This window comes from Nestor notabilis, unplaced genomic scaffold, assembly GCF_000696875.1.
Source record: "Nestor notabilis isolate BGI_N333 unplaced genomic scaffold, ASM69687v1 scaffold7295, whole genome shotgun sequence".
NCBI classification, from domain to species: Eukaryota; Metazoa; Chordata; class Aves; order Psittaciformes; family Psittacidae; genus Nestor; species Nestor notabilis.
Window position 1 is genome coordinate 8158 of NW_009930559.1, and position 14861 is coordinate 23018.

Here is a 14861-nt window from a genome sequence, read left to right on the forward strand (position 1 = left end):
TCACCTCTTCATTTGTGAAACAACTCTTAAATATAGGTTTCAATTCTGCATGTGCTCAACATGCTGTTAAACAGTCAATGGACTGATCACCATGCATGAAGCTTAGCATGCACTGAGGCTTTGCAGGTTTAAGGTTTATATTGCTTTCTGGAAGTCCACAGAGGAATAGCACCATGTTAATGCCCATCATTATATAAATGAGACTTGTAATTAGCATAAATTTTTAACAGCCTTTTAAAACAAATTATAACCAGAGTATTTACAAGTTTCAGCTTAAAGCTTGCTACTAATTACTTGGAAAGAATAATTGCTTTTGTATCAAGCAGAGTTTTTCAGAACTGTTTTACAATGTAGAGCAGGAACCACATATTTGCAAGGACCTAAGGAAGGATGCGCCAATATGGGTAATTATATATAAAAGTCACTTGGTGCATTCTTTTTCCTGGGGGGGTGGGGGAAGTGATATCTGAAAATAGACATAAATGAACAGAAGTTTTATTCAGAATTCAGACGGCATCAAAAAACATTAAAATACCAGCAGATTGAGGGAGATGATCCTTCCTCTTTATTCAGCACTGGCAAAGCTGCATGTGGAGTACAGGTCCAGACTGGGCTCCCCAGTGTAAGACTGATATTGACTTAGTGGAGCAAGTCTGGTGCAGGACCACAATGATATTTGAGGGAAAGGAGCATCTTTCAGATGAGGAGAGGCTGAGAGCGCTGGGACTTTTCAACCTGGAGAAAGGAAGTCTCCAAGGGATCTTACCTATATGTATAAATACCTGATGGGAGGGAAGATGAGGGAGTCAGAATCTTCTTGGTAGTGCCCAGTTACAGGAGAAGAGAAAATGGGGACAATTTAAAATACACGAAATTCCAAGTGAACACAAGAAAACACTTCTTTTACTGTGAAGGTGGTCAAACACTGGAACAGGCTGCCCTGGAAGACTGTAGAGTCTCCATCCCTAGAGATGTTTCAAACCCGACTGGACACAGTCTTGAACAACTTGCTGTAGCTGACCCTGGCATAACAGAGTTGTTGGACTAGATGATCACAAGAGGTTCTTTGCAACCTAAATGATTCTGTGAAGAGATAGCATGTTCATGTGTTGTACTTTCATCTTATCCTATATTAAACCAAATATAAGCTGACTCAATCTAGTGGAAAAAAATGGTGGATGTGTTTGGAAAAAGTAAAATTAGCTTCCTGAAGAGTTTGTTGGAGACTTTTCTTAAGGGAAAGATGCATAATACAGTTTTCAGCCTTTAAGCAAACTCTAATTCCATGCTTACTGAAGTACAACTTTCTGCTGTTCACTACAGTGACAAATTCTCATTCTCTCTGCCCCACATATCTTATTGGAAAATTATGCTTGGTTTTGTACAAATAGATTAAATTTAAAAAAAAAGTGAAGACACTCAAGAACTTTTGCCTCTGAAATTGTCCATAGTAAGACATATTTTTCATTTACCTCTGGACTGCTTTTTCTTTTTCAAAGAGTGGTTTCTAATTTTTATTTATAATTTTTTATAGGCCATATACTAGCAGTCTTCCAGGTCAAACTGGAAAACATACTATTTCCCTATTTATTGCTGCTCTTAAATCCACCTCAGACTTTCTAGTAAATGCTTTCTAGGAACAGAGGAAAAATGGTGCTTAATCAAAATTCTAAGTTTTATTTGTTGAAAGTGTTATGAAAAGTGTGAGTAAGTACAAACATGGGTTACTTTTCCACAAATTATGCAGAATGATTTATACTTCTTCCCAAAATACTCCATCCCCACCCTCATCCTCCCACTCCTGAAAAAGCTTCTTGAAGTCTGATCTGAAAAGTGAGGGTATATTTTTATCCTGGAATTTTTTTGACCATCACGAGATCTTTGTGGTTGCTCATTTGGCTGCAAAATCTTGATTTAACTCCATCTAGGTAAGTATTTCCCAGAGACAGATTTCTTGCTGGTGCTAGGTTGGAGTGCACACAAGCTCTTTTTCCTTATGGCCATTTCAGGCAGGTAAATCTGCCTGAATCATTTGTTGACCCACATATACTCCAGGTTTAACATTATACACAATAGCCAGATGCATTCTATTTGCCTTAGCAGTAAAGCTGTCTTACATGTCAGTCAAGAGCTGAAGTCTGATCATTGTGAATTGTGCAAGGACAAAAGAAATATTTGAAGAAGCCTCACAGGAAGAGAGCAAAACTGTCATGCGTGAGGGGAGCGAGGGGGAAAGAATAGACACCACATGCTCTCAGTGGCTTAGTGCTACATTGCACTGGGCAGCACTAGAAATGTTCAGCCCATGAGACCTGGAGTAGAAAGCAAGCAGAGAAGATAAGTTGAAGCATGCTGCTGTATATACTTGAATGGGAAAAAACTATCTTGGGTGTTATTAGGTATGTTTACTCATTACATAGATGTATTCATGAGGAAATACTAAGCTGCTTATGAATTTGTTTTAAAACTAGAGTTCTAAAGATGTGCATTTCAAGTAGTTTGCAAACTAATTGAAACACACACACCATCTGCCAGAGCTGACAAACTGAGATACTGTTTGTAAGACAAAAGGGGGGGAAAAGAGCAGACAATTTCCCTCCCCCATTGATTTCTCTTGAAAATTGTCCAAAAAGGGAAAGAAAAAAAAAATCTAATTAGTAAAGATTTACATTAGAGCTAACATAGGAATTAATTGGAATAACAGCCAACTTGGATTAATTAAGCAACAATGTCAATGTTTTATCCAGACAGCAAAGCAAAGACACAGAACCAGCAACTCAAAAATATGGGAAATAACAGCAGGGTAATAAAAGAGGAAAACCAAGTTAAATTTGGCCTGGAAAGTAAAATTCATGAGAAAAAATAAACAAGAGAAAAGAAATTTGGGGGATGTGCTTATATTCAAAACTTGTAATTATTGCCAGTCACAAAAGAAAAAAAGACACAAAACTAACAATAATAAAAAACCACCAACCAAGAAAACTCTTTTCATCAGAGCAACATGAAACATACATCTTAACCACAATAAACAATATATGATTTCATCATTATTAAGTAATGCAATGCTCTATATCACATCCAGAAAATTGTCATGTGTCACAAAGTTACCAGGAGCTCTACCCCTCCCTATCCTCTACAGGAGTATTGCAAGCCAACCACATTTGGCTTTGGTTGAGGCTGAAACCGAAGCAGAAAAGTTTCAGGAATCTTTCTGAACTTTGGACCAGAGACAAACTCCTCACTCTTAAACATAGTGTTTAAAACTTAGTCAGTGTCACTAATTTCTTCTGCAGAATCTTTGCCATGCTGATGAACCAAATGGTTTAAACTCAATGTAAGACCAGCCTTTTAGCTGACACTCTGAAGATATTATCTCCTCTTACACTTACAGGTAAAACATATCTCCTCTTCCCCCCACACCCCCAAAAAATAAAAAAAGAAAATAAAAAAAGAAAAAACAAAACATCCCACACAAAACCACCCCAAAAATCACAAATCATAAAACTTCATTTGTCTAAGATATGTCAGACCTTGAATGACTTGATCTAAGTTGGAATTTAGCCCTGCTTCAAGTAGGGCATTTTACCAGATGTCCCTTCCAACCTAATTACAGTACAGCTCCTGTATTACAGCTCCTTCTAAAATCAGATAGGCACAGGATGAGCAGTGCCGATAACTAAAACCTCAGTCAGTCCAAACACTAACAGTAGAAGCTGATGAAGGCTGCTTTCTCTGACTTGCCATGAAATGAACACCACGTTTACTTCAAGAAAATGGTGAAAACTCAGCGGTGTTCCAGGACACCACATCACTCTGCCAACATATACGCCAGGTTGTTTTCTGATTAAAATCATGTTTCAGGGAGGTAGGGGTGGGGGAGAGGAAAACCACCTGAGGGCTTTTGTTGTTGTTGTTGTTTTTAAATAATAGTATCATTCATATACGATTTCTCTCAGATCAAAATCATACATGAATAACAGAGCAGGTGCTGTTGAGAAGCCTCCAAATCCCATATTCTGAGGCTAAGGCTTATTTTTATTTCTATAAATAATCTAAGTAGCATTGATAGAACTGTCAAACCGATTAAGTCGTCCAAAATCATAGCTTGCATATAAAGGATAACTTGACTGGGGTTACTTTGATTTCAGTTCTGAGACTCCAGCCAACTATGCAGCTAGGTTTCCCCTGCAAGCACTTTTCCATGATCCAGGGATGATACTCATTGTGAAAATAAGACCTAGAAATGGAAACATTTTAAAATGAAAGGTGGGACTCTCTTGTAAATCCTGCTGCTGGCTTTTTATGTAAATGTTCATGGTATTTTGGAATATGATAAACTTGTAATACTTCACAAGTTTCAAATAGAGACATCCCAGTCTGTCTGTATGACACTTCTGCTTTATTAATATTTCTGGCAGCAAAACTGGTTCATGAACTGTTCATACTGCTTGTTCCTGTCCCTGCTCACTCGCAACAGCAGGCCCAGCATCACTAATTCATCTGTTCCTGTCCCTCTAGCATCATTAATTCATCTGCTTGTGATGCTGTGCTCCAGGCCAGACCAGTACATTTGAATCACATGCCTAGGCTTGCATCTGTGATAGTCTGGGGGAGATTGGGGCATAAGGGAGAGCAAGTGTAAGAGTCTCCATTTCTTAAACTGAGATCTTTCACTGATCTGAGGCAGGCTGCAATTAAACATTCAGAAGTGCTGCTTGGGTGATTGTCATTTCTCCCTACCCACAAAGATTACTCTTCTCCCCTTGAAGTACTCCCTATAAAGCATTTCTGCAGTCAATAATTAAATGGGAAAAGGTGACCACCTAAGTCAGTAGCGCTGCCAGAAAGTTATTTACCAGAAGATCCCCTTACACAGTTTCACAGGCAGCTGAATCAACATAATGGAAGGGAAAACTGCACTAAGGGAGTGTGTAAATCTTTTAATCCAGCCTTGTCTGCAGAAAAGCAGTATCCAGAACCACATTTAATTTCTATGCTCTGTCTGGTACCCTGGTTGCAGATGTCACTTACTGTTGTATCAGAAAGCATAAAGGGACACACAAAGGATTCCGTTTCCAAGAACAGTCTCACTGACTCAAAATGTGCTCAATTTCTTAATCTGCAACTTCTTATTTTTATTAAGTTAATGAATGAATTTTTAAGCAATATGGTCTGTGCTTAGTAATGTTAGCATAGTACAAAAGCATGCTAACACTGAAGAACTGCTGGCAGTTCTACATTCTCCTACAGGTCACAGAACACTCATAATTCCTCTGGTCATTTTCAAGGCTTTAACTCTACCTTCATGTCATATATGAAAATTAGAAGACAACATGATTAATCTGAACAGCAAGTTACCATGAATCAGTCTGTTAACACAATCTTTTTTTTCCCCAAAATATTCATAGGCAGAGTAAAAGATGACAGCATACAGAAAAAATGACAATGTTCTCAAAGAATCTTACGCCTTCGCGACAAGAGTGGGGACATATTTTGCTCCTCCTAACAATTGAGCCATTGGGAAAACATCACTACCTTTTTCAATGCCTCAAGTTCTTTTCTGTTTGAAAAACAGCATAACAAGTTGCAGTGAAACCTTTTTAACTGAAAATATCTTTGTGCTAGCTTTTGTTTATAATTTCAATGCAGCTGTTGTTCCTTATAAACTTTCTTCAAGTAAATTATTTTTTTTTCTCTCATTCTTTTTAGAAAAATACGTAGATTTAGTAAGGAGACCCTCTAAAAGAGCAAAATACAATTTTTGCAACACTACAAACTGATAGTAACGCTCATGACTGCATGGTTAATTTGCTGTTAAAGCTGGGTTTGTAGCAGCCCTCTAAGTACGCACTCTGAGTGAGCAGGAAAGAATTATTTAATCAGTAAAAACAAAATGCACTTTCACATTCTTTCCCACCTAAATAGCTCTTTTTAAGTCACATTAAGTAATAGTCTTCAGAAGGACATGAGACATTAACTAATACTTTAACTTCAGGCATGTAAGTTAGTATTGATGTAAACACTGAGTATACATTTGGCCCTAAATGCTGAATTTCCTGGGGGCATTCAGCCTTTTCTCATATCAGGCCAAGCAAGAACTGTCATCTCATTCGCTGATAAGAATGCACAAGATTTTGTAAGTGGGTCATACACATTTATCAAGCAGTAGGATGCTTTGCTTCTCATCAAATGGCACTAAATTAATAGCAGTTGCCATAAAAATTACCATTTTCAGCATATAACTGTAATTTAATTATGTCTTTTCCTCTTTAAGGAGCTCAGCATTTTAATCTCAGCTTTGTTGGAACTCTTCTATAAAAGAAATAAACATGGTCAATTTTAATTAATGTTTTGGAGTAATTCTCGTTATGGTGTATGTCATATGTATGCCTTGTATGTATGCCATTCTCACAGCGTTCTCTTTTAAAATACTAATAGAGAAAGGTTATTATAGAACACATCAATATTTACCTTAATATTTACCTGTTAACCAACATAAAATTGTCCTATTGTCCTTGTATTGTTATATCAAAAAGGGGATCTAGTCTATTTAGTATATGAAGAGACATGAAATTTCTACTCAGCTCCATGTTCAGCAAGAAATAGTTATATAAGAAATAGAATAAAGTGATCTTCATAGCTGGTTTTTTCCTCTAATACTGTTTATATACACCAAATAAATAGGATGCAATTACTGCACTGCTAGTATATTCAAGACCAGGAGACAGAATGTAAACAAGCTGTGTGTAAACATACACACACAAACTTACTAATGTAAGAAACCAAAACAGACTAGAAATAAAATTGTGACTACACATTACAGGTTATTTGTCTACAATTTCTCTGCATCTATTTCTCTGTAGCCACTCTTATTTATTCCTCATTTTCTTTCAGTCAGTGCTTTTACAAAAGAAAAATATTCGTCTTATTAAAGCAACAGAAAAGCAACATGCAGCCCACACTGGCAAGAGAATGAGACTGTGACAAATGTATTTCTAGCTAAAATTGTAGCACAAGTGTGATTCTCACACCATGGGCTGATAATTGTCTTTGTGAAGCTGAAGTAAAAGACTCCAGGTTACAGTATACCAAAAAAATTCTTTTGATGTTACCTCCTTATGGCCCATTTTTTATTCTCAGCTACAGTGCTGTAACTTCTCTGGAAATTATATGCTCAGAGAAATTATTTCTTAAATTGAATGCAAAAATCAGAAGAAAGTTCAAGTCTGGAGGAGATGGTGCCAAATTCACTCTATTGTGAACGTTACTCCTATATTTCTTGTGAAAAAATAAACAAAAAGGAAAAATCACACATTTTCTAGCATCTTATATCCACATAATAGTGCGTAGTACGTATTTGCAAGTCCAAACAGTTGTTTGGAATAGAAGCCACCGTCTTACAAAGCATGATTTAAATAGGTTGTTTTCTTTATCTTGGCCTTGCCTCTACTTTTGAGAGCTGTCTCTCTACAAGGGTATAATTACCACCTACAGCAGTAGATCTTCTGGAAAGATCCATCAAAGAATGTAAGAACACTGCAGCACACCTTGAAATTTCTCTCCAAATCCTGCTATTGTCACAAAGGAAATCTGCTTTCCTGGTCTCCTCCGCCACCAGCAACAACATGGCGCCTCAGCCCCCCACCCGGTTCAGCCCTACTCACCTCAGCTCCACCGGCCGCTCTGGATGCCACAGCCACAGGATCCCCAAGAAGTAGCTTCCAGCCATTTCCATGGGCTGCCCACTTTTGCAGCCAGGTTGGGGTGGCTGCTGTCACTCAGCAAGAGACAAAACAGGCATCTGGTGTTTCACACGGTTGGCCTTCAGCTTGAGGAAGGAAAAGCAGGCACCTCCGCTGAGGAGGTGGGACAGGGCAATGTTGGCACCTGCAGAGCAAAGAGGTGTCCAGAGCCTCTGAGACAGCCGCAGAAAAAGGGCTGTTTTGGTCACCTGAGGTGGTGCTGTCTGCCCCCTCAAAGAAAGCAGCGAGGGTTGAGGTGCCGTTTCTGACAACACTTAGAGGGTTCACCAGTCACCACCCTGCCCTCCCTGTCCCCCACAGACCCCCGGCAGCTATGGGGCAGGGCTGGCTGCAGACGCCTTCCCTTCAGCCTGTGGTAAAATGGCTTGAGCAGCTTCACCTGAGATGAAGCTGCCTGCACCCCTCCTGGTGTCTGCCCCGGGGCCTGGCTCAGCGCTGGTTTCCAGCTGTTTCTTACAGTTGTGGACGTGGACAACAAGGTCTCCATGTGCCTTTTGTTGCCAATTCTTGCACTTCCCTGCAGCACGCTTGAAGAGCAAGCCAGTACCACAGCTGCACGGAGGGCATGACCGACCCTTTGTCAGCGTTGAGCAGCTTCACTACCTGGCTCTCAGTTATTGGCAGACATGCCAGGACATGAAAGCTTTCCAAGGGAAAGGGACACAGTGAAATTCTACTCTTATGTTCTCTATAGTACAAAAGGGTTTAGTTACTGTACACCTATGTGTACAGCATCCCACGTAACAGAGACAGGTTTCACCATCTCTTTACCTATACCTTTCCATTACACGAATGGGGGCAAAATATTTCCCTCGCAAGGATGCAGTGAACGTTAGTTTCTCATATTCATTACAGCTATCAAGCTGAGCATACACTGAGTCAAATACCCTTCCCCACTGGCAGTCTGTCTGTTATGTTTTCCTGTTACATGGTAATGGTGTTTTAGGAACAAGTTCTCTTCTGCAAGAGATTTCACACTGTTATTAACTCCTTTGACTTCTGTGCACATTTTGAGCTAGCAGCGTAGTGTGTCAGAAGGGAAGTAAATCACTTGTTCTACTCTATATACTGCCTTTAAAAAAAAATAAACTATGAAATAGGTAGTCTCATCAATTTCCTCCCATTTTCTTGGTTGTTATAGTATGAGAAATTAGAAATCTTTTCTAATTCTATATATTTTTCTCTCTCAAAGGTGGGCCTGGCTCTGGCAAAGGGAGCCAGTGCGAACAGTTAGCCAAGAAATATGGATTTACTCTCCTGTCTATTGGTGACCTTCTCCAAAATGAGTTATCATCATTGTCAGAGAGAAGTAAACTGATCAAAGACATCACGGACTGTGGTGAACCTGTGCCTGGCGTAAGCGACAGTTTTATTTGGGGTCCTAATAGTTAAACAAAGGCAGCAGTAGTAGATTGTCTAAAAGGGTGGCAATAAGAGACTAGAGCTGATGATTTAAGTAAAACTAATCTGCAACTTGAGGGAAAAGTTTCCTCATTGCCAGATCTGTGGCACTTCTTTCTCCTTTCTCTGCCAGTATTTCTTTGCATTTGAGACTCACAGAGGCAACAAATTAGTCATGAAATACAGTGAGACACACGCTGCACTATGCATTGCAAAATGTAAGAATAAGTACAGGAAACAGAAACTTGATGCCAATTTTGTAGATTCCCATTTCAGATTCAGAGCTGGTCCTCCTGGCAGCTATTCTGATTTACAATACCTGCAGCAGTTCCCTGCAGAGCTGGCCTGCATCCAGAGTAGCTGGACTGCAGTTTAATGGTGACTATGAAGACAGAGTGTGTTGTTCCCAGCTGGACTTGACTTTCACGTAGCAGGTCCACAGCCCTAACTCTTGGTGGGTCTTCAGCAAGTGTGGTTAGATCACAGAATGTGTTTGTTAATGAAAGACACTGGGAAGTGCTGCTTGGGGGAAACTAAAAGCTGTGCTGAGTCTTGATTTTGATTGCTTTGCTCTTCAGTGTGTTTGGTTAGATGGGGTCTCTGATCATTTTCCATGTAGTATAATTATATCAATGACATAGCAAATGCAATCAGATTGGAAAACGCTGCAACAGTACCCCGGAGTTTCACAGGTACTAATTTTGAATCCATGAAATATTCCCAGCTATCTAGAGGACACTTTGGGAACTCTTGGATGGGTTGCAACACTAGACTTGTGTAGCACAGCTGGGCCTGAGAGAATAAAAAGTAGCATGCCCGGATGGTTGCAGGACAAGAAAAACACCTGCATTTTTACAGGGCCTGCTTTTAGCAAAACAAGGCAGTTCTCAAGGGCCTAGGACTAAAGTCAGTGTAACAAACAATGCATCAGACTTTCTTACTATTAACCAGGTCACTCCCTTTTTTTCCAATGCAGGGTATTGTCCTAGAGCTACTGAAGGAAGCCATGATTTCCAAGTTAGGGGACACAAAAGGTTTTCTGATCGACGGGTATCCCCAGGAGCTAAAAGAAGCAGAAGAATTTGAGAGCAAGGTAACCGTATAGTTGTAATGCTGTTATAGCTCCTATTAAGATACAACTGTATTTCTGATGCTGCTTGGGTCCCCATCTTTAGCTGATTGCCATGGGGACATGTAAAGAGCCAATCCAACAACATTGTGCTGCTGATCACTGAAACTTGGGCACCCCATCAATATAGCAACTCCAGCTTTTGCCCTCACCTACACAGACTCTCTAATACCAGGAGAAGTAAAAGCTGATTTTAACCAAATTTAATATAAACCAGAAACAATTCTCATGTAGTGGAAAGCACCATTTTTAGAATCAATTTTCTAATTCTAGTGGATGGCTGCTGTACTTATTATGAAAATCTCATCAAGCTCTATTAGAGGTAGGTTCATGAAAGAACATAACTTCAGTCAGTATCTCTTACCCTTGAGCTGGCTCTTCTAGAGCGTGCTACCACTGTGAAACAGCAAAACATGGATTTTATGTTTGTGATGAGTAAGAGGTGGCATAGCCATAAAAAGAGTGTTTTGCAAGTGACTGCGTGACAGTTCAGAGAGTTATCGATTTCCTCAGTATGTGCTAAGACCTACTGAGAAGTCTCAGCTGTACATTTCTCAATCTGCAGAAAATACGCTATATAAGCCCTGTGAATGAGTTTGCCAGGGTTTAGGAGAAAATTATTGGTTAGCTAGAGGAAACAGTTAAGTATATATTCAGATTACACTGACAAACTTCCCATTCAAGTTTAAAAGGTAATAAAACTTTCATGAATCATCTGGTTTCTCCCTGAACTGCTGCTTCGGTTAGTTGATTATCACAAAAGCCTAGCTAGATGTAGGCATCAGAAGCTGTACAAAATAATGGGTAATAGAATTTGCTATAGACACCATTCACAGAAATGTCAGTCTATTAGTTCCTTTACTAAAATGTCATGGACTGTTAAAAAGACATTGGAGATTTCTTTCATTTCATGTAGAAGGAGGGTCTATTTCAGCAGTGCTGCTTTTCTGGCAGGCACACGCATCACGTCCTGTGAATACTGGTGTATGCTATAAAGTAGCATTTAAGAGCTTGGAGTGCCCTGGACTGAGGCATTGCCAGGCAAACAGCTCGATGCATCCAGAACAAAACCTTCAGTTCCTGTAGACACTGTAGAGCAAAAGATCCTGTAGCCCTGAGCTGCCTTTGACATTTGGAGTAAAGTACAAGGACCCCAAGTGGTAATTTTGAATGTGCCAACTCAACCTGTTGTATCCATGTACGCGCTTCAGTGTTCACAGAGTGATCTTGGCTGGCTCTAAGCTGCTCAGTAAGTCTGTGTAAGCTTAGTCTCTGGCCAGTTTTGCTCAATTCTTTTCTGTACTTTTACCTAGCCATAATTCTAGAGAAGCACGTGTCTCTGTTCCCTCCTCAGACATTCTGCTAAGTGGGAATTAGAAAACAATATTAAATTACAAGTTCCACGTCAGCAGGTAGAAGATATCCAGTAAGACAGAGTAAAGACCCAATACGTTAGACTTGTTTGGATTCCTGCAGATGTTCCCACATAATGCATTTTTTTAAGCTAAATTGTGTCAGGAAAACAGTAACTTAAAAAAAAAAAAAAAAAACAACAACAACAAAAAAAAAACCCAACAAAAAAAAAACCCAACAAAAAACCAACCAGTAATAAAAATTGCTCTAATAACTGATTACTTTTACCTTTGCAATTCTTGAACTTGACAGAATGACATTTCAGTAATGTTTTGAATTCCAGAGAACAGCAACATTGAAACTTTTAAGAGAAACATACAGATTTTTCAAAAGCAAATCAGACCTGGTCTGTCAGACAGGATACTGTTATCTGATCCTGCCACTCAGTGGACTCCTCTATATCCTCATTGTGAGGTGATGATATGACTGTAACTAATGAAAGGAATCATTTCTTATTTATTCTATTATAATTTAGATCAGACCATGGCGTTCCTCATGTGGAGCTGGGAGGAAATAACTTCTCACCATCCTACTCCAGTTATACAAAAAGGACATTTGTTTGAGTCACCGTATGAGCCCACATCTTTTTTAACTTCCTGATATAAGTCTTTTGCACTGTTAAAATTGCCTTGATGGCTTTTTTAATCCCCAAACCCAATACTGCTGCTGCTAATGGCATTAATGTTTTCTGAGCTGTGTGGAAAAAATGGGTGGATAAAAGCTGCCATTGAACTGTCCAATATAATCCCTTGACTTCAGCTGTCTCCTAGAAAGTCATTAAGGTGGTGGAAAGGTCAACATAATCCAGACATCCTCAGTCAAATTCAGAAGGCCTAGCATGAAATATTTACCTTTAGAATATTTCTTCCTTTAAGAGCTTTCAACAAATTTAGCAATGACAATTTCAATATGTCAGTCATTTAGACTTTCTTTGCTGCAGCCATGGCAAAATCATGAATTTCTGGCGATCACTACTGCGAAGAGCAGTTGTCTTTTCTCAAGACTTATTATTTCCTAAAAGATGTTCTAATCCCTGCTAAAAAGGGAAGGAACAAGAAAAAGCCTGAGAGCATCAATGAAGAATTTAATACATAACTGCATAGAAAAATTACCACGTTGCTTTTCTCTGATTCTGTAACACATTTATTTTACTTGATGGAGTGGAATTTATCCCTTTAGACTCAGCCCAACAGTCCTAGTAGCCAGCATTTTTCAGATCTTATCTCTTTTTCTATGTATGTGTAAAGCCCAATCAAACAGCCTTGATACAATCCTGAATACTGCTAAGTGCTGCTACAAAAAGAGTTGTTTGTAAATAAGCATAATTTCTGCATAGACAAATTCAAAAGTAATTTGCTAATAAATTCCTTGATGACTTTTTCAGTAGCATTTTGTTTTAAAATTATCCAAACAAAGCCAGTTTTACCAGGCTAGTGGTTTGAAAATTTGATGTTTTTCTCTGTCTTTAGATTGGGGAACCAAAACTTGTGTTCTGCCTGGACTGCTCTGCAGAAACAATGAGCAGTCGCCTTCTGATGAGAAATCAGAGCAGTCAGCATACTGATAGTGCCGAAACCATCAAGGAAGGAATCGAAAGCTATTACCAAGCGTCAAAACCTATGATTGCATACTACGAAAGGAAGACACAGTTATGCAAGGTAAACTGCTCGACTTTTTTAATTAAATTTTTGCTTTTTACTTCTATCACATGAACAGTATTTGGAAAATACTGTTACAAAACCATTTATGAACTGTATTCATTTCTGCACTTTCCAGTTTGTTCTCGTCTTATGCTCCCCTGGTTTGTTTACAACTTCTACAAACTTCTGAGTTCCACAGTACAACTTGAAAGAATAAGCCACAAATTTAGCCTGAATCTGAGAACAAATCCTGAATCACTACCTTATCTGCGTAGAATCTCTTATTAAACATTAATGCTGGAAAGCTTTTCTTTAAGTATTAGGATTTATTTATTTATAGGGCCTTCAGAATTAAGATGAAAGTTTACGTTAATCCAAAGCCGTTTAGTTAAATTTACAAAACTGACAGTGTATATCCTGAAATAAAACAGACGTGCATACAAGAAAGATCTTTCTGCTGATCCTTTAAATGATACAGTTATACTAACTTCAATGAATTACCTCAGTTTACACCTGCTCAGGATGTGATATTTAAAGCATTCTTTTTATTCTCTAATCAAAACTGCAGAAAGAAGCAAGAAATATGCCATCAGTGCAATTAACTGTTGTATATGCTGGCACATCTGTGAACTCATTTACATGGGAAGTTTATGGGTTTTATATAATTTTTTCTGCTCTCTGCTGGCAAACTGTCCCTTATGTTCAGCTACAGAAAGATCCAGTCCTACTGATCCTTCTTGTCCTAGAAGGGAAAAAATCCAATAATAGTTTCTGGAAATGTTACGGGAGCTTTTTCTAGAGGCTGTAGCAAACATGCAAATCACAGATCCCAAACCTTTCTCCTCTACAAAGTTCCCAAAAGAGAAACATGCAGCTAATTTATGCACCCATATCCTGACCTGAGAACAGAGTGAGTGATGTAGTCCTGAGAAAAATAATACTCAAAGGAAGAGTCCTGATTTGTGTTCTTCACCAACCCCACAAGAACTGCACCAAAGGCAAGCTCTAGAGTGGCAGAAAAAAAAATTCCCCAATTGCTTTTCTTTTTCTAAGCTTAAGAACCATTATCTGGTTTTATTTGTATTTTCTTTGATGAGCTTCCTTGCCAACATTGCAAGGATGTGTCTAATTAAGAATTCAGTACAATACCCAATACGCCAACACAGCACGATGCAAAGGAAAATGGAACTCTCTGTATCTCTTACTTCAGTGAGCTGTGCCTACCACAGCGTTTCCCTTCTTGAAGCATCAAGGAAGTGACAGCCCCAGAGAGAGGATGAAACTGCATTAAATACTTTCACATGGATTTTGCATTTACGGTCTGCCTTATTTCACTTGACCTGGACTCTCCTTGTCCTTCCTTAATACTTCAGATGTGAGTTTCTGCTCTATCTCCTATGCAATTTATGCAGTGTTACAACATACAGTCTTTTCTTGAAAGCTTGCAGCTCATTAGCTCTTTAAGGGACTTGCCTAGCCTGTGAGTCAGAACTGGATATGTGCTTTCTACTCTTT

The 14861-nt window shown here is 38.9% G+C and overlaps 1 protein-coding gene across 1 annotated transcript in view; it reads left to right on the forward strand.

Moving 5' to 3' along the window:
- The window catches only part of LOC104406476 (adenylate kinase isoenzyme 5-like), a gene marked incomplete at its 5' end in the record, with an annotated part of 23178 nt that overhangs the window by 1560 nt on the left and 6757 nt on the right, over positions 1-14861 (forward strand). The window contains 3 exons of the mRNA XM_010015453.1: positions 8956-9119; positions 10141-10257; positions 13176-13364. Coding sequence (XP_010013755.1) covers positions 8956-9119; positions 10141-10257; positions 13176-13364 — 470 coding nt within the window. The remainder of the gene's footprint in view (positions 1-8955; positions 9120-10140; positions 10258-13175; positions 13365-14861) is intronic.